General features: G+C 27.7%; 4 protein-coding genes across 10 annotated transcripts; 1 reads left to right on the top strand and 3 right to left on the bottom strand.

Moving 5' to 3' along the window:
* On the bottom strand, positions 1–4153 carry LOC143147959 (pyruvate dehydrogenase phosphatase regulatory subunit, mitochondrial). Its single transcript, XM_076313730.1, has 15 exons — positions 4068–4153; positions 3723–3989; positions 3425–3637; positions 3177–3340; positions 2956–3119; positions 2690–2873; positions 2416–2621; positions 2025–2340; positions 1700–1857; positions 1476–1624; positions 1194–1401; positions 1035–1124; positions 735–914; positions 460–660; positions 1–286 (listed from the first exon to the last, which is right to left on the bottom strand). Exons 2-15 carry the CDS (start codon positions 3971–3973, stop codon positions 77–79), a joined length of 2694 nt encoding a protein of 897 aa, XP_076169845.1. The 5' UTR covers positions 3974–3989; positions 4068–4153; the 3' UTR covers positions 1–76.
* Positions 4154–5270: 1117 nt separating this feature from the next.
* Positions 5271–7141, bottom strand: LOC143148274 (LITAF domain-containing protein). Of its 5 annotated transcripts, none has more exons than XM_076314463.1 (4): positions 7031–7141; positions 6342–6487; positions 6089–6245; positions 5271–6017 (listed from the first exon to the last, which is right to left on the bottom strand). In XM_076314463.1, exons 2-4 carry the CDS (start codon positions 6454–6456, stop codon positions 5912–5914), a joined length of 378 nt encoding a protein of 125 aa, XP_076170578.1. In that variant the 5' UTR covers positions 6457–6487; positions 7031–7141; the 3' UTR covers positions 5271–5911. The 5 variants fall into 5 exon arrangements, with proteins under 5 accessions (XP_076170578.1, XP_076170577.1, XP_076170576.1 ...); XM_076314462.1 differs by lacking the exon at positions 7031–7141 and adding an exon at positions 6971–7028; XM_076314461.1 differs by lacking the exon at positions 7031–7141 and adding an exon at positions 6867–7002.
* Positions 7142–7214: 73 nt separating this feature from the next.
* Positions 7215–14844, top strand: Jarid2 (Jumonji, AT rich interactive domain 2). 3 transcript variants are annotated; one of them, XM_076314457.1, is made up of 13 exons: positions 7219–7766; positions 7840–7950; positions 8159–8328; positions 8416–11866; positions 11951–12176; positions 12274–12426; positions 12516–12714; positions 12789–12937; positions 13011–13320; positions 13421–13827; positions 13933–14031; positions 14101–14403; positions 14513–14844. In XM_076314457.1, exons 2-13 carry the CDS (start codon positions 7865–7867, stop codon positions 14597–14599), a joined length of 5640 nt encoding a protein of 1879 aa, XP_076170572.1. In that variant the 5' UTR covers positions 7219–7766; positions 7840–7864; the 3' UTR covers positions 14600–14844. The 3 variants fall into 3 exon arrangements, 2 of the variants coding, with proteins under 2 accessions (XP_076170572.1, XP_076170573.1); XR_012992446.1 differs by lacking the exons at positions 14101–14403; positions 14513–14844 and having other exon boundaries at positions 7215–7766; positions 13421–13662; positions 13733–13827; XM_076314458.1 differs by having other exon boundaries at positions 7219–7950.
* Positions 14845–15306: 462 nt separating this feature from the next.
* Positions 15307–18519, bottom strand: LOC143148558 (solute carrier family 35 member C2-like). The gene is made up of 8 exons (XM_076314993.1): positions 18381–18519; positions 18162–18295; positions 17689–17916; positions 17381–17592; positions 17231–17303; positions 16882–17134; positions 16588–16763; positions 15307–16437 (listed from the first exon to the last, which is right to left on the bottom strand). Exons 3-8 carry the CDS (start codon positions 17896–17898, stop codon positions 16084–16086), a joined length of 1278 nt encoding a protein of 425 aa, XP_076171108.1. The 5' UTR covers positions 17899–17916; positions 18162–18295; positions 18381–18519; the 3' UTR covers positions 15307–16083.
* Between the last annotated feature and the right edge of the window lie 130 nt (positions 18520–18649).

Below are 18649 nucleotides of genomic sequence, written 5' to 3'. Positions count from 1 at the left end.
TGCAACTTATTAAATAATTTATTAAATTTTTTTATATGTATTATTTGTACATAATTCAAAATTTATATTGTCAAAGTTACACAATTTGTTGATCACGTGTTGCATGGTAAGAGTCCCTTTCCTTATCGGGAAACTTGGTTGGCAAATTTGGACTATGCAAATGACATTTTGCAGAGAACTTTATTCCTGCTACATCTACTTCGTAATCTCCTAATAATACATATTCGTTCGTTACTTCTTGTGGTCGCCCTTGCGAATCAAAGTTTTGTACAAATCCTAGGCAAACCTATATTAAGATTTATTAATTATTCTTTATATAAGATAATATACTTCACAATTTTTATGTACTGTTTGAATTTTTTTAAAAGTTCTCAGTAATAATAATTGTTATAGTAAATTAATATCGTGCATTTATTAGTATACACGTTTATTGCTTAATTAAGAACATTGTATTGGTACCTGTTTCTTAAATGTGAAACCGTAACCTGTAGTAGTTGTCATTCCACAGTATGCTCCGTTTCTAAAGATAGGTTCACTGCCCCAACACCATGTATCTAATTCAGGGTCATGATCGTTTAATAATAACTGCACATACTTTCGCTTTACACCTTCTTCACGTTGTTTCAAAAGAGCATCTTTTCCAACAAAATTTACTTCTTTCTATTAGACATAATTTTGTAATATTATCAATACAAATTTAATATACACTTTTTATAAATTTTAAGTTTACTTACATCTAGTTTTACTCTCCAGGATCTTCCACACTCTAAAGGTGTAGTAAAAGTATCTAAATCTTGCCCCCAAAAAGCATAAAACTTTTCTACTCGCAAAGCTCGTGTTGCATAATAACCAGCATGCTTTATTCCATACTTAGCTCCAGCATCTATCAATCTTGTATAAACGTGTAATGCAAACTGCGAATACATAATTAAATATTAAAAACAATTACATCAGAGCAGTCAAGAATTAAGTATTTCATAATTATAATTTTTTTAGAAATATATTTCTTGATTATTAAAGCATAGAATACTTACTTCATTCGGAATATATAAAACATAGCCAAGTTCTCCAGTATGAGTTAGGTTCATTGTGCGTATTCCATTTGCAAGACCAACGTCTAATTCCTTTCGAAAAAATGATTATACAAGAATAAAATATAAAATTGTGTATACGATAACATTAATAATAAATACCTTAAACGTAAAAAATGGGAAACTTTTAGGATTCAGATCAGTATCTGTTAATTCTGACAATAATTGTCTAGTAGCAGGGCCCATAATACAAATGGCTGTATACGCAGATGTTACATCAGATACTGCAACTGACCCATCTTCAGGTAAATGACGATTAATCCAATGTTTACAGCGAGTTTGCTGAATAGTGGGAGCGATCATCATGTAACTTAAATGTTAAAAGAATAATTATACGATTATATATTATATTCAACAATTTGAGTTTCTTCTTTTATAACTTACTGATTAGGAGCTATACGTGCTAGACTACAATCATTTTCATAGCCTCCACGATGATTTTGCATACCAGTGTGAATAATACTTCCCACTGGAACATCTACATCATTTGAACACAAGTATTGTAATAGGTCTACTACTTCCAAACCATTTGACTAGAAATTACATAAATTATATAATTATTTATTGTGCCAACAGATTTAAATATTGTCTATAATGATGTACATTACCCATAAATCAATTTTAGTAAAAGAAGAATAATCACTAAGCCCAATTCTTTCACGGCATGCAGCATATTCTTCAGAGACTGGTTCAAACCATGGTGGTTTGCTAAATGTATTTGTATATGCTATCTTACATTTTTGGAATCCGTCAATCGTTTCCAAATCTGTGTAGCAAAGCAATCTGTATAATAAAATCCATTTTTTTTTATAATAGAATATATTATTGAGCAACATTTTATATAGCACTTAATAATTCCGAAGAAGTATTTAATTTATTAATTATAAGTTTTTTCACTTTTAAATTCAATATATCTCATAAATGTATACTTACCATTATCTTCATCTAAATGAAACCAAGTTGGTCGTTCATATCCCATTACTTGGCCAAAAATAGCACCTGCTTCTCTAAGCTTTGGATATATTGGAGACATTCTTAGATTTCTACCTGTTTTAAATTCGTGATGCGGATATTGCAATGCATAATGTATCCCGGGAACTTCTTTAACACGATCGCGTAGAAACTTGCGATTGTTGTGAAGACCCAAAAAACGTGATACATCTAATTCATACATATCTAGGGATGTTGAACCATTGATTATTAATTCTGCAGTGGCTCGACCAACTCCACCAGCTGCCGAAATACCCACCTATGAAATTAATACTTATAAATGTAAATTATATATATTCTATCAATGAATAACCATCAACTTAACACTATTTACCGTTTTCATACCAGCAGCAATGTAATAATTACGTATTTCTGGCGCTTCACCAACTATCCATTTACAATCTGGAGAAAATGCTTCAGGACCATTACACAATCTTTCCAAAATTGCGTTTCCTAAATTCGGAATTCTATGTAGCATTTGTTCAAGTAAAATGTGAAAGTGGTCCCAATCTTCTGGTAAAAATTTTTCATCTGTACTTTCTAAAACATGATTTATATTAGAGTCGCACCTATATTAAAACAATTATACATACAAATCTATATCCAACCAGGTATTCTTCCATCTTCAAATGCTGGCTTTGCAATAGGTTCAAAACCACCAGCCAAAAGCCTACCATTATTTTCTCGAAAATAGATATAACCATCTAAATCTCTTATGACAGGAGTCATGGAATCTAATTCAGGAATAGATTTTGTATGTAGATAATAATGTTCTACAGGATGAAGAGGTACCTAATAAAATATACTTAATATTAAAAAAAAGATTTCACTCTTCCTTACACATTTAATAATAGTAATAATAGAGGAAACCGACCTTTACATATGGTTCGCTTAATTTACCTACATTACGTGCCCAAAATCCAGCACAATTAACAAAATGTTCACATTCAACAGTGCCACAAGTTGTTTCCACAGCTTCAATTCTACTATTTTGAGTGAGAACTTTAGTAACTTTACAGTTTTCAAATACTTTGACACCTAGAAGTATTATAAACTAAATACATTTGTATCATTCATTTTCATGACTAATTGTACCTTTCTTTTTTGCTTCTCCTATTAGTGTTAAGCAAATTTGATATGGATCTCCTACACCATCACCTGGAATCCATAATCCACCAACTAAATCATCCACTCGTAATAATGGACATATTTCTTGTATTTCCTTTGGTGAAACCAAATGACATTCGATATTATGTAATCTGAAAATTAATATGGCATAATTTTTCATGCTTTTTCAATATCTATGCTCATTTATAATGTACACGTTTACAATTGATATTTACATAGACTGTGCTTTCATGCGTCTAAATACAATCATACGATCTCTTGTACGTGCTAAGGAAAGACTTCCACATTGTTTCCATCCTGTTGATAAACCTTTTCCTTCCAATTCCTTATATAGTGCTATACTATCCTGTGCAAGCTTAACTTGTGCTAAACTTGGCTTAAATGCTCCAACTAATCCTGAAGTATGCCATGTTGTGCCACCTCCTATTCTAAATTTAAATAAATTTAATAACTCGTACAATGTGAAACAATTGAATATTAAAAAAATATATGTATAGTTCGCAGAATACCTACTTGCTGCTTTCTATAATAATTGTTTGAGAACCTAAACCCATAAGTGAAAGATGATAAGCAACAGCACCACCCATAACTCCACCTCCACAAATAACAACTTTTGCATTCTTAGGAAATGAATTATCAACATCTTCATTTGTTACTAAAGTAGATTTTGTACTGATGTATTTTATTCTTTGACGATTATAAAAAACATAGTTGCTCCATTTTGTTACATATTTAGTACAAAATGACTTGGAATTATGCCACATTGTAATAAATATAAATCTGGAATTTACAATTAATTTACATATAAGACTAACAATATTAATTGCAAATAGCTTTTGCACATTTATAAATAATTACATTTTTATTAAGGTTAGATTATTACAAAATGTAAAAGATATATTCACTGTAAACCTTATTCTATATTTATTGTGAAATATAATTGACTTCGGTAAATTGAATATTAATATTCAAAATGCAAAATATAAACTTATAACTTTAAAAATCTTATGTATCTTCATAATCATTTTTTTCTTAATAAAACAAACCTAAGTGTCATAATTATGGAAAATTTAAATTATTTTAAAATTTAACTGAATATAATTTTAATTATTATTTATAATAACTATCCTGTTTTTTAAATATTTAAAAACTGAACACTTATTTTGTAAGAGTTGAAGACAATAAAGGTTACGTAGGACGTCAGTCTATTTTCTAGTGGTTAATATTACAATCTTATTCATTTCAAATATATTATGAAATATTTTTCTGAAAAAATATATTTTAAATCATAGTAATACGATATAAATTGTTTAGAAGAAGAATTTTGGGAAAACTACGTATGTCGTATATTTCCATGAAACAAAATTCCCACTATTTCTACAATAATCAAAATATAAAAATTAATTGTCCATAAAACAAGAGTAAACAATAAATCAAAGATTTCAAAATTAGTAATATTAATATAATTTTATTTATGGTTATACAAACAATAAAAACAAATATTAAATTGTTTATTAAATATACAATATAAAACAAATAATATAAATTTATAACATTTTAATATTTGTATAGTGAGTTAGTATTTCATTAGAGAAAAAACTAAGTATTTATATTATTACTCAAATAATTTATAAAATATTAAATTGCATCTTTTATTAACATTTTTAATAAATATTTTATTTTCAAAGTATGATGTATAAAGTATTTTATTTTCATCTAAAAATTTATACAAATTTTGATAATTATTATAAGGAAATCATAGTACGTATTATTTAAAAAAAATAGTTATTTTGAATACATTGTTAGTATATATTAAATAAAATTCCATAAAAACAGGTACAAACTGTGTAAATTTATTATTTTTAACCATTTTAAAAAATAGAGTTTTATTAGTATTTATTAGTATTTATTACTGCAAATTAAAGAAAGGGAAATATTGTGTTCAACTTTTATGTATACAGCAAAAATACGATGTATCACCGAAAATATTTGTATAATTATTTCACATATAATTATACTTCATATAGAGTGTCCTGTGAAATGTAGTACTAATGAATAAGAGATGATTTGTCCTGAAACTAACAGGGACAAAAATGTTACAATACTTTGCAACAAAAAGGAAGTTTATTTTTATATGTAACATTTAATTCTTTCTAAGATTAAACATTAAAAAAATGTTCACAAATAAATGCATATATAAAAAAAAAACTACAAGAGATAACCATCATTATTTATGAATGATTTTGCTAAAAATTTAATAAAATCTTGAGATAAGAATATAAATTTTAAATATATTTGTGAAAAAAATGTTACCAAATTTTTCTTGATTACAATGCTATTACAATATAGAATAGATTTTGCACAACAAAATTTTATTCTACATTTATTTTTGATTACTCTCGATTTATCTTTTCATACGTCATCCCCTACCCGCTAGTATGACGTGTGGAACACTATATATGTTACATATGAAAATTTACATTATAAAACATTTGTTGTAAACAAAGCTATTAATAAAATTTTCATTTGTACATACATTCGGCTTAAACATTGCAAACACTTCTTAATACATAAGAATTAAAAACTTCATATATAGTGCATATTTGCAATTGTTCATGATATGTGCATATTAAAATATTATGCAATGTCAACATTGATTCAAAGTGAAATGCAATAAACATCGATATTAATATCGTATTGCTTTATCTCCTGTAACGTCCCAAGTAAGCTTTGCAATTAGGGCAACTGTGATGAACATCCATACATTCATCAATACAGCAAGGAGCTAAACAGCATCCCAACCAGCATCTATTGAAATATATACATATAGAAATGCAGAAACTTTCAGATTATCAATTAAAAACCATTTTTATATTTACCCCATTAATGCAATCACAACACCAGATATATAAGCAATCAGACCAGGTTCTGTTTTTGTTGTAGTATCAATTTCTGCGTGACAATGTGGACAAATTGTATGTGTTGATCCCGGTCCAAGTGGAACAATTGTTGTTACAATAGTTGGTCCATTTGTATCTATAAAAATAAACATTCTTTTTAATCATTTATTGCTTCAACATGTTTAGTTAAATTATATTTCACAATAGAAAACATATATTGTTTATAGCATACAAATTTCTGCAGGTGTAAAAGGACTAGCAGGTGGAACACCACCCATTGAATGTGAATAACCAGGTGGTGCATAAGGAGGCGGCTCATAAGGTGGTGGTGGTCCAGTTTTATTCATAATGTTCTTGTATTATTTATATATAGAGAATCTATAATTAAACATGATTACATAATAACAAATAATAACAGTAATGTTATTAATTCATACTAATTTATTAGCACACTCAGGTACAGGTAATTATAAATTTTAATATTGATTTTATTATAACAGGATATAATGAAAATAAACAAAATAATTTTGTAAAATTTGCAATGAATGTTTTAATTTTTATATCTTTATACACTATTTGAGAATGTGATGACATTGTCAAATGATTAAACACACAACTAATATTGACAATTTCCTACGCGAAATCATTAACATTGAATTAAACTTTATAAACACAATTTCAAATCCAATTTATAGTACGAATTAATGCATAAAATAATTTATTAAAAGTAATAACAATTATTGCCTCCTATACATACGAGAACTGATTACGAAATTTAATATCACAAATGATATTCTTGTCTATTTCAGTAAAAGTATGACAACATTACATGATCTTTTGTTAATATGTATATGAACGCACAGTATGGTATTTTCTGCCCACCTTAACGGAATAATAACAAATTGGTACCTGGATAATTACTTAAGAGATGATGAGTAATATCTAAATATGTATTCCATGTGTATACTTTCAATAGTTTGAAGTATAAATATGAGAAAGATGGCAAAATATCCTTATGCATGTGTATATAGATGGCGTAGCATAAGTTTCACGAACATTTTAACGAAGTTAATATTGATTCTTTAAAATTTATATTTTCAATCACGATTTCTTTACATTTTTCTTTTATTTAAAATAACTAAGAAAAGTTTTTATTTGGTTATACACAATGATACAATAAACGTGCTTGCAATTTGTCTTAAAAGTTGCATTAAATATTTTTTCGATTGGTTGAAGTTTAATGTAATGCGAACAGTGTTATATGCAACGCAGTGCATTGTATGCAATGTGGACAAGGCTTGAGAAATCAATATCGTTTTATAGTGCATATCTATGTATATCTAAACCATAGATCAGAGCGTGGTATTTAATCTTACTCGACACAATAAACAATTGTTTGCCCGGCTGAAGGAAGAACAGATGTTCAGTGGCAGTGTATATTGTTAATCTTCGTTTACCTGCATTTAATGAATACTTTAAAACGTTGAGTACGTGTAAAAGAATACAAACCTTCAGATTTTCTCTTTGAATTTTTTTCATAATATCAAATATTTTCTTTTTTTATCGACACGCGTCTTGTTTTCTATAACATAACAACTTTCAATATCTCAAAAAATTATAATTCTTTAGTTTTTGCAAAAATGAAGAAAATAATCAGGTAAAAATCTAATTTTTTTAAAAATATGTACTGATGAACATATCTGTGTCAATTCTTCATTACCAATTAACAGAAATATTTTTTAATAAAACTGAAAAATGGTTCTAAGTCGAAATGATAAACGAAAAAGAAAAGAAGGAGATTTGGTGGATCTTATGGAGCCACTCTCAGAATCTCCAAAGAGGTGAGTATCTAATTAAAAATTTTGACTTGTGGTGTGTATATATAATGTGTGTGTGCGCGCGCGCGTGTGTGTATATATGTGTATTATAATTAATACATATATAATCTTTTAGATTTAAGTAAAATTAAAAAATAGATAATAATATGTAAAATATTTTCACTTATTTAATTACTTTTTATTTAATTATTATATGTATTTTTTATTATAGGACCAAAGTGCATGCACAAAGAAAATTTGCACAAGGTGCAACAACAGTTTTTAATGCTTCACATACTCCAATTAAGGATAAAGAGAAAACTAAACCAACCGTTATAACAGAATTAATAACACATAAACGACCTAATACAGAGGATTTTTTGACATTTTTATGCTTTAGAGGTTTCTTAATTTATTACTTTTGTAAATAGGATTTCTATTTTGCAAATAATATTTGTATATTAACATTTAATTAACATTTCTATTTAGGCACATCAATTTTACCTCCAAATTTGAATTTTTTCAATGTTGGAAGCAGGAAAGAAAAATCAGATCTGAAGTCAATACGTATACCAACAGATAAAGTGACATCTTCAACCAGTACATCTACTGAAAATCAAAAACCAGATTCAAGCCAGAGAACTATTACCAAAATGAAACCGATTGTTACTAATAAGAAGAAGGTTCAAAATACAATACAAAAAAATATTACCAAATTTAAAACTACAACATCAACTGTACAAGCACTTAAGAAAAAGTATCAAGAACAGCGTCTTGCTAAACAAAGAATTAAAAATAAATTTAAGACATCATGTGTTATGAGAACAAGATCTTGTACAGAACGAACAATTTTAAAACCTGGAAACAAGCTGGCACCTAGAAAGTTTCTTCCAAGAATTGAAACCAAAAGACTTGGTTTACGGAGTAGTGTACTTACAGATAAGGTAAAAAAGACATCTCCAAAAGCAAAACCTATACCACCTAAACCAAAGAAGAAAGTTCTTGTAAAACAAAAGAACAGTGATACATCAAACTCAGATTCTACATCCGAAGAGGATGAGGAGGGACCTTCAGAAAAATCTGTACCACAAGTAAAACGTGCAATACAAAAAAATGTTCAAAAGAAGATATGTACAAGAAGCAAATCTGAAATGAGAAGAATTACTCGTTCTCATAGTGGAACAATTTCTCCAAAAAATTTATGTAGAAGACCAACTAGAAAGACTAAAGAGGCAGCTGCAGTATACATGGAAATCCTTGGAAGAAAACTTGTGAGTCCTGACTTGGAAAACGATGATAATCTTTCTATGGACAGTTTCCCAGAATTACCAAATGCACGTAAAATTGCCCAAACAGAAAGTGAAATTAAAGCCAAAGTAAAACAATCTACTACAAAGACAATTACAAAAAATAAAGATGGTAAAATGACCTCTATCCAGAATACATCAAATAAACGATCAGATAAAACTAAAACTAGTAAAATTACCTTTAAAAGTAAAAGGCTTATAAGAGTTCAAAAATATTGTGAAATAGATAGTGATGAAGAATCTGTAAGTTCTAATGGAACTAACAATACAAGGCCTGTTACAAGACGAAGTTTAGGAAAATTAAATAAACCTGCAAGTAGATTTCTTAGATCTTCTTCTAAAACTATAACTACACGAATGGAAATTCAAAATAACGTAAATATTAAATCAAAATCTCAAGTTCAAAATAATTTAAGGTTCAACAAAGAAAAATTTGTAATGAAACGTAAACGAGAACAAAGTTTTAATAAATCATTACCTGAGAAAGGCACTGCATTGAAACAAAAAGAAACGAAAAATACTACAAATGAAAATACAGATTCTGATGAAGAAACCTTAGGCATGTTGCTTCATAAATTAAAAAGGAAGAAAGGTATTCATGAACAAAGTGAACAAATTGCCATTAATGAAAGTAATGACAATTGCAATACTGTAGATAAAGTTGAACATCCTGTAGATAAAACTTCTGCAAAAGTGGATATTTTAAAAGTATCGGACGATGAAGAATCTTTTCGGGGGTTTACAAGAAAAGCAATATCCAAAGTTTTAAATTCTTGTCAAACACATGTTAATGCTAATCTTCTTGTCACAGAGAAAACCACTAATGGAACAGAAAAAACTGAAACAGAAAAAACGCAAAATTTAGATGCATCTAAGGAACAAGAAGATAAGGATAAATCCTCACTAGATAAAACTTCTCTTCCTACAATAAATGTGCCAAATGATGAATGTATTCAATCTAAAAAAATTCAGAAAACAAAATCAGAATTGCCTGATGAAACAGAATCTCACACAACATTATTAATAAATACCGAGAAAGAATGTCGTCATAAAACAGATATTTCTTCCACAAATGTTCTAGACATGTCTTTGTCAACATTACATGTAAGAAAAGAAAAAGTAAACATGTCGACTGAACAAATTGAAAAGTGGTTAAATGAAAGTTCGTTTGCCAAAGAGGAAAGTAAGTTAGAAATGGAAAATGTATCTACATTTAAATATGATGTTTGCGAGAAAAAGACTGATGTCTCGCATTTATCTATCTCAACAAAAATTCAGCACTTAGTAAGACCAGTTAATGTCACACTTTCTAAATTAACAGAAAAAGCAAATATAAAAGATCGTATGATCATACAAAATAAATATTTACCCATTACAGCAGTGGATATACAATCTATCGATCTAAAACAGCAAAATGAACTTATTAATGTTACCAAAAATAATATAGATGGGAAAGAAGTTATTAAAGGGCGAAATATAAAACCGAATAAAGAATTTTGTCTTGGAGAAGATAATGATACAGCATTAAAATCTGATCAAAATTCAATAGACGGATCTGCTGAAAGAAAGTTATCAACAGAAAAAAAATCCATATTTCAACCTAGAAAACCATTTTTACCTAAAGTTAAAGAGCGTAAAACAGTAACTCCCAATGCAAATGCATTTTCCCCAGAAAATGAAAGTAGTGTATATGCATTTGAAAGTGATACTGAAGTCCCTGTTAATACTCCATTTAGGCGTAAAATTCGGGACTCAAATAAATTAAATGTAACTGTTACTTCATCTGAGAGTGATACAAATAAAAGTACTGAAAAAATGATTAAAGATAACTGTGAAATGTCAGAATCTAAGGACAAGCCCAACAATGTTCTTTCAAAAAATGAAAATAAAGTAGTAGAATTGAAAAATACATCAAACTCAACATTAAATGTTAACAAGTTTGAATTCCCCAAAAACTTTGCAACCTTAGCTAATATACAGGTTTTACCACTAGATAAGTTAACAACAACTTGGAGCAATGTAAATTGTAGTGCTTCAATAGCTGTACAAGTAAATCTGGATGATAACACACAAGGACAAGAACAAATGGGAGAGGGAGACACAAATCAACAAAAAAGTACAGAAATATCTACTCAAACAGAAAGCAATAATGAAAATGATGATGAAAATGATGGTCAACTATTTTATATACCTTTGCAAGCTGTTACAAGAAATGGACCGAATTTAGTTCAAGGACAACAATTAATTCAAGGTGTAGCTGTTAAACTTGGTACTGAAGGACCAAATGGACCTAATCAAAAAGTTCTTTTAAGAGCAAAATTAGTTACCAAACCTCCATCATCAATTGCACGTTGCCCTCCTGTGGGTACAGTGCAACCTACAACTCGAACACCACCGAATTCTGCTCTTGTAACAACAGAAAATCCAATACCATCTACCTCTGCAAGTGCAACCTCAATTATGACTATGTCTAGTTCTGATGTACAACCAACATCTCCATGTAAAACTGAAAATATAATACAGACAGTAAACAGGCAAAATATTGGAATTATGGGAATAGAAAAATTAACAAAATCACCAAAAACTTCTAGAGAAAGAAAAACTTCCATTGATTCAAATAAAAATGGAAAAAGGTAAAATTATAATTACGTTTTTTATATTGAAAAATTAAATATTTTTCCTATTAATTGTACTTCTACATACATTTAAAATTTTAGATGTCAAATCAAATCTAAACAGAAAGGTACTGAAATTTGTTCTCCGACCAATAATGTAACATTTCCAAGTGCAAAAAGTGAAAACAATGAAGCACGTTTAGTTGAAGCTCCAACATTTCATCCCAGTGAGAAAGATTTTCAAGATCCTCTGGAATATATAGACAAAATAAGACCAATTGCAGAGAAGTTTGGAATATGCAGAGTTGTACCACCACCTAATTTTAAAGTAATATTTACGAAAAATTATTCTATCTAAATGCACATACTCATAAAGAAGAACATTCAAATATATTTTGTTTTCTTATGTTCCATTTTTATTCCAGCCGGAATGTAAAGTATCAGATGATATGCGATTTACTGCATATAATCAGTATGTTCATCGTATGCTTCATAGATGGGGTCCTAATGTAAAAGAAATGATGGCTATAAAAAAATACTTAGCCACACAAAGTATAACATTAACTCATCCACCTTGGGTAATATTTCTTATTTTTTATTCATGTTTTACTTTAATACATTTATCAGTTTTATAGCTGTTACAAAAAATAGAGAATGTTTCTTACAGATTGGTGGGATGGAAGTTGATTTGCCCCATTTATATCAAACGGTTCAAAGTTTAGGTGGATTGAAAGAAGTTATTGAAAAGAAGAAATGGCAAAAAGTAGCAGATGGTATGAAGATACCAAAATCTGCCCAAGACCGTGTAACCAAATTAGATGATATTTATTGTAAATATTTATTACCATACGATACATTATCTCCAGGTATTTATCTATAAGTATATACAGAAAACAAAATAATTTTTTCAATTTATTTATCAGTAAAATAATGTATTTAGAGGAAAGAGGTAAATTATTTGATGAAGTTGAATCTGAATGGATGAGAAGAGAAAGTAGAGCTTTGCAAAGGCAAAATGCACCAGCAAATGATAACGAAGAAGATGAAGAAGATGATAGCTCTGATGAAATTGAAGAATGCATTGTTAAAGTACGAATCATCATAATTATCTAAACATAGTTTAACATTTCTTATCATTCATAGAATCTGTTGTAATTTACAGGGTAGAAATATGCCATTAAATGCATTTTATCGTATCGCACGAAACACACAACGTATGTGGTTTGGTGAAAATCAGCGATCTGGAAACGAAACCGAAGGTGCTTCTGCTGATGAGGTTGAAAGTGCATTTTGGAAGCACGTTGCGGAAAGAAAGCGACATGTCTGTGTGCATGCTGCAAGTATTGATTCAAGTGGTCGTGGGTTTGGATTTTCTGTTGCTAAGAATAGTCCATTTGCTAGACATCCATGGAATCTTAAAGTACTTACTAATAATGCTGGATCAGTGCTAAGAGCTTTAGGTCCATTAATGGGTATGTAAATTCTTCTTTGCACTTCTGTAATTAAAATACGTGCTACAACCATCAAATATATTTATATTCTATTTTTGATAAATCATATTATTATTTATAGGAGTGACAGTTCCAACACTTCATGTTGGCATGTTGTTTAGTGCATGTTGTTGGTACCGCGATCCTCATGGTCTTCCATGGATAGAATATTTACATACAGGTGCTAAAAAAATTTGGTATGGCATACCAGATGAGCATAACAATAATTTTAGAGAAGCTCTTTCAAAAATGGTACCACGATATTGTAAAAATAAGACAATATGGTTACCTTCGGATACAGCAATGGTTCCTCCAGAATTATTGGTTAGTAATAGAGTATCATTATGCCAGACTGTGCAAGAACCAGGCCAATTTATAATTGTATTCCCTAAAGCATTTACATCAAGCATTTGTACTGGCTATGTAGTATCTGAAAGTGTTTACTTTGCACAACCATCTTGGTTAGAAACTGCTGAACAAGTGTTTAAAGTAAGTGAACAGTATTCCTCTATTCTTTCTCATATATTTATGATAAATGAGTAATATTATAAGAAAATAACATCTTAAAATAATAATTCTAAATCATCATTTCAGGATATACAAGATAGCTGTGAGCCATCGATCTTTTCATTTGAAAGATTATTATTCAATATTATTAATGATTCCAGATCTCATATAGAAGTAATGAAACAGGTAAACATTGACACTAATAATATTTATGCAGTTTGTTTCATGTTTTGTTCAACAGAATTATATTTTTAGATTTTACCAAGTGTGATTAAAATTCGTGAGAAGGAAATAAGTTACCGAAAACAGTTAGAATCAGTGGGTCTTACAAATACTGAAAGATTGCCTTTGCCAGATAGTGGAAAACGAAAGAAAGGGAAAAAAGTAAAAGAAGACGATGGTGATTTTGAATGTGAAACTTGTAGAGCTAATCTATTTGTTTCATTGGTCAGTAATTCACAAGATGACAGTGTCTACTGTTTGCCACATGCATTATATTTACTTAATAGAAAGAAGCAAGCTTTAAAACATTGTACTTTGATGTATACATACAACGAGGTAAACAATTTTTATAAATCATTTTATAAATCACATATAAATAACAAATAAATAACAAAACTGTTTGAAGTGTATTTCAAATTTTATATAATTTACGTTTTTTATGTAGGATGAATTGGATGATTTGATTCATAAACTGGAAGAGAGAATTGAAGCCAAATCTAAAAAGACTAATCAAATGAAACAAGCTAAGTAACGAGTTTGAAAATCTATTTATTAAATTATATAGGTAACAATTATTTATTAATCTATATCAAAGTAATTATCAAGATTTTGTTATATAGATATATATCATATTTATTCTTCTTATCATAGTAATACAACTGTATATAAAAATAAGTTTGTCTCGTTTTAAGGTAAATCAACTTAGAGCATATTTAAAAGATTAAATGACATTTAATGCATTTTTAATAAAATCCTTAATTTTTCAATATGAATAAAATTACTATCAATTTATATTGTTTCTATGTATGATATTTATACACATATTTCTTTATGCTTTATACACATATATCGACAAACATAAGATGTGTGAATTTATTAAATGTTTAAGCAAAGTTCATAAAATTATAGAAATATAATCTAATCGAATATTTCTTATGATAAATAAAGTCTATAGCATTTGTTATTTAAGAAGTAAGTAAATAGTAAAATAGTACCATACTTATGTACACAAAATTTATTATGAATACTTTGGAATTATAAAGCAAAGAATTATAACATTCTCAATATGAGAATGTATAAATTAAATACATTTTTGGGGAAACTAACATAATTAATGTTATATAAAATCCAATGAATATTATATTATAACACAAAAAATAACTTCCTGAGAGTATATAAATATAGTGTTTCACTTATATAATAAAATCAAATATGAAAAAATGCTTTGTAAACATACTAGAATTATTATTAAGTAATAAACATTCTTTTACATACATATATATTTATACACATCATAGAAGAATATTGAACATTACATTTATGTCTGTAGACTAAAATTTTAACTAAAAAAATTGTAATTAGTTATATTAAATCTTTAATCGCAATTATTAATAACTTACAACATGCATGTTTTACGTTCAATACTCGATTATCTTTCATTACACTGTGCGCTTATCAAAGTCTTAATGTTCAAATATAAAAACATATGTTGTAAATATAAAAACGACAAAAGGTACTCTATTAATCGGTAAGATACAATTATGCTATTTCTAGGCAAGGAACTCTAACACAGACTGAAACTTTTAATACACAACTGAAAATTATAGAAAATCTTTAAATACGATCTATAATAGTAAATACAATTAATCAACACTTTTTGTAGAAGGAATGTTCTTAAATTTCTTTCTATGTTACGTACTTGAATATTTTTATTTTGTACTCATTATCCATCTGTTTAATAATTTTAAATATCAAGTAAAAATTCTTATCTTAACTTTATGCAATGTTTTATGAGAAAAAAATTTGGTGTATTAATATAAAATTCTGATTACATTCTGAAGAGTAATATTCGTTAATAAAAATTATTAAAGAACTATAGAAAGTAAAATAATTGCGAAATTTATTATAACTTTATATTAAAAAATGTGTATAAAATGCAATAGATACTATACCAGACAGAATGGTTTTTATGGTAAATAAATTTTGTTTTATTGTGTAATATCAGTAGTCTACAACTTACTGTTCTCTACGTTGCACTATGTTAGACAGTATCTGAGACGAATTTTCACGATCTTTGACTATATCATCTTCATCTGAACTAAATTCTGCATTTAAAAGATTTGTTAATGAAGTTGATTTTTGAGTTAACAAAGGCAAGTTTATATCAATCCCCTCTTCATTTTTTAAATTATTACTTGGAGAAGAATTTAATTGTAATTCAAGGTTTTCATTTTTTTTATTCCTATTTGATAATATTTTTTGAATAGTATGAATTATAATTCCACCAAGGCACATTAACAATCCTATGAAGTTAAGGCCACTCATTTGATCGCCTGTCCATTCGATAGCCAAGATTAACATACATATTTCCTATAAATACATTGATTAAAAATATTTCTCGTACAAAACTGTATAGATCTTACTTAAAAATTTGATTAAATATATAATGTATTGCTACAATATTAAATAATATTATACAATTCTATGTAATATCATGTAATGGATACAATTTTTATTTACCTTAATTATGCCAGTAATTGATAGAGTGAGACTAGAAGTATATGTAACAACCAAGAATTCCATAACTTCCATATGGAAAGCTGTAAGAGCAGTTCCAAGTACAAGAGTTATAGTCATTGCAATATAGTGAACATCATTCCAATCAATACTTTTGAAATTACTATATATGTGAGATCCTAAAAATTAGTTTCTTCTTTAACATAGAAATTTAGAATTATACTGACTAACTTTTAAGTATTATGTAAAATAATGAAAAACTGTAACAATACATTTTACACACATACAAAATTTTACCTTCAAACCACAGCATCACTGGTATAATAGGCACTAACATCCATAGTTGCATGTAGTACATCATATCAATTGGATTTTTCATTCCTAATTTAGATTTTTGCACAATAAGTTGGGTTATGGTCCACCGAATACCACTTGCAAATGATGCTAAGAGGCAAATTGCAAATCCAAAAATACTAAATTGTGTAGATTTATAAGTAAACATAAATAAGCCTCCCGATATCATTACTACAATGCATATTAATGACCAATTCTGTAACAAAATTTTGTATTTAATATATACATTTTATTTAGCATATCCTATAACTAGTTTATAAAATATAAGATACAAAATAATCATTATTATTACCTTTTTCTCTAAATTTAAGATAAGAGCAAAACCAAGAACGAAAATTATAGTTGTCGATTTTGTCATTGAATATCTGCATGAAAATATAATATATTAACATATAATAGTAAGTGTACTTTACTTTGCTAATATAAAGTGATGTATACATACAATGATATTGTAGTTAATGAAATTCCCCAGTTGGATAAACCAACATCCAAACCACTAGCTATGCTTACTGGCATAATCATTAATATTTGGCTTTGCCAAGGAAGTTTTAATTGTTGTCTCTTGTAACATGTTTTGATACATCTTATAATAGCAGATAAGAGAAATTTTGTCAATAAATGACATATTACCACAGTAAGAGGAAAATGGAAACCCTACAATTACAGGGACATCAATTAATGTTTGACAACACTTCAAATAAAAGTAAATAATAAAACAAATTTTTAAAAATCTGAAAATCATTTGCTTACATATGTATTATAAAGCCATTTTAGATAAAATGTTAGGCCTACAGATAAGACAAAATAAATAAGTATCAATAAAAATGTCAGGAAAGCTTTTTTCCAAATAGATGTTTCTTGTTTAAATGCGCCTGAAAATTGTTGGACATGCTGAATAAAATAATCTGATGCATCGTCTGCATCTTTGGCAATTTCATATTTTATATGTGATCTTGTCATACTTCAAAGGAAAACAATCTGTAAATACAAATTTATGTTTTAAAACGTATTGCTTGAAATGTTCACATAATAATCTTTAAGAGACAATAACGCATTTTAAAACTCTAATCTACATATAAAAAAGAATTTTGGTTTTAGATCTATATAATACTTATATCATTTAATTCAAATTAACAAATTAATAATTAATAATCATTGATTAGTATGACATTTTGCAGTGAAGTATAATATTGTTAACTGTATAACAAATATCTTAAAGGTACCGTCTTATACGCCTTCGGATACATAAAAATTGTTAACAAAGTATTATATTTGACTTTCGACATCTGTTATCGAATTATATATTCAATAATAGAAATATCCATATAACAACGAAGACATAATTGTTATATTCATTCTGGAAATAAATAATACATTAAAATTATAAAAATGAACAAATATTCAAAGAAAACTTAATTAAAATATATGTCATTATTACTTACCTCGATATTGACACATACGACAAAAGTGTGGAACCATGTATAAACATAACCTAAAAGCTACGTAAGCGAAAATGGAATGTAATAGATAATGTAATAATTTTGTGTTAAAATTTACGGTAATAATAAATTTATTCATAAAATTTGATTTATAAATATTTTAACATTAACAACTATCAATAAATTTATAGTCATAAACATTAAGGTAAATAGATTATACATATTAATGTAATTGTTCAATTGCGCTTAATTATTGTTTACGGTATTTTTAA

The sequence above is a fragment of the Ptiloglossa arizonensis genome, chromosome 6, assembly GCF_051014685.1.
Source record: "Ptiloglossa arizonensis isolate GNS036 chromosome 6, iyPtiAriz1_principal, whole genome shotgun sequence".
Taxonomy (NCBI): Eukaryota; Metazoa; Arthropoda; class Insecta; order Hymenoptera; family Colletidae; genus Ptiloglossa; species Ptiloglossa arizonensis.
Note: the sequence above shows the minus strand (reverse complement) of the source record. Positions and strands in the feature narration are given on the sequence as shown.

What these genes read in the sequence shown, in the direction of transcription:
- LOC143148274 (XM_076314463.1), bottom strand. Translation starts at nt 6,456, where the DNA reads ATGAATAAAACTGGACCACCACCACCTTATGAGCCGCCTCCTTATGCA. An exon ending in TTTTACACCTGCAGAAATTT is followed by an intron (nt 6,246 to 6,341) that starts GTATGCTATAAA and finishes TTATTTTTATAG; the next exon opens with ATACAAATGGACCAACTATT. An exon ending in GTTGTGATTGCATTAATGGG is followed by an intron (nt 6,018 to 6,088) that starts GTAAATATAAAA and finishes ATATTTCAATAG; the next exon opens with ATGCTGGTTGGGATGCTGTT.
- LOC143148558 (XM_076314993.1), bottom strand. Translation starts at nt 17,898, where the DNA reads ATGACAAGATCACATATAAAATATGAAATTGCCAAAGATGCAGACGAT. An exon ending in AGTGATGCTGTGGTTTGAAG is followed by an intron (nt 16,764 to 16,881) that starts GTAAAATTTTGT and finishes ACTAATTTTTAG; the next exon opens with GATCTCACATATATAGTAAT. An exon ending in CAATTACTGGCATAATTAAG is followed by an intron (nt 16,438 to 16,587) that starts GTAAATAAAAAT and finishes ATGTATTTATAG; the next exon opens with GAAATATGTATGTTAATCTT.
- Jarid2 (XM_076314457.1), top strand. Translation starts at nt 7,865, where the DNA reads ATGGTTCTAAGTCGAAATGATAAACGAAAAAGAAAAGAAGGAGATTTG. An exon ending in CTCTCAGAATCTCCAAAGAG is followed by an intron (nt 7,951 to 8,158) that starts GTGAGTATCTAA and finishes TTTTTATTATAG; the next exon opens with GACCAAAGTGCATGCACAAA. An exon ending in CTGCTGAACAAGTGTTTAAA is followed by an intron (nt 13,828 to 13,932) that starts GTAAGTGAACAG and finishes TCATCATTTCAG; the next exon opens with GATATACAAGATAGCTGTGA.
- LOC143147959 (XM_076313730.1), bottom strand. Translation starts at nt 3,973, where the DNA reads ATGTGGCATAATTCCAAGTCATTTTGTACTAAATATGTAACAAAATGG. An exon ending in TAAGCGAACCATATGTAAAG is followed by an intron (nt 2,874 to 2,955) that starts GTCGGTTTCCTC and finishes ATATTTTATTAG; the next exon opens with GTACCTCTTCATCCTGTAGA. An exon ending in CCTGGAGAGTAAAACTAGAT is followed by an intron (nt 661 to 734) that starts GTAAGTAAACTT and finishes TATGTCTAATAG; the next exon opens with AAAGAAGTAAATTTTGTTGG.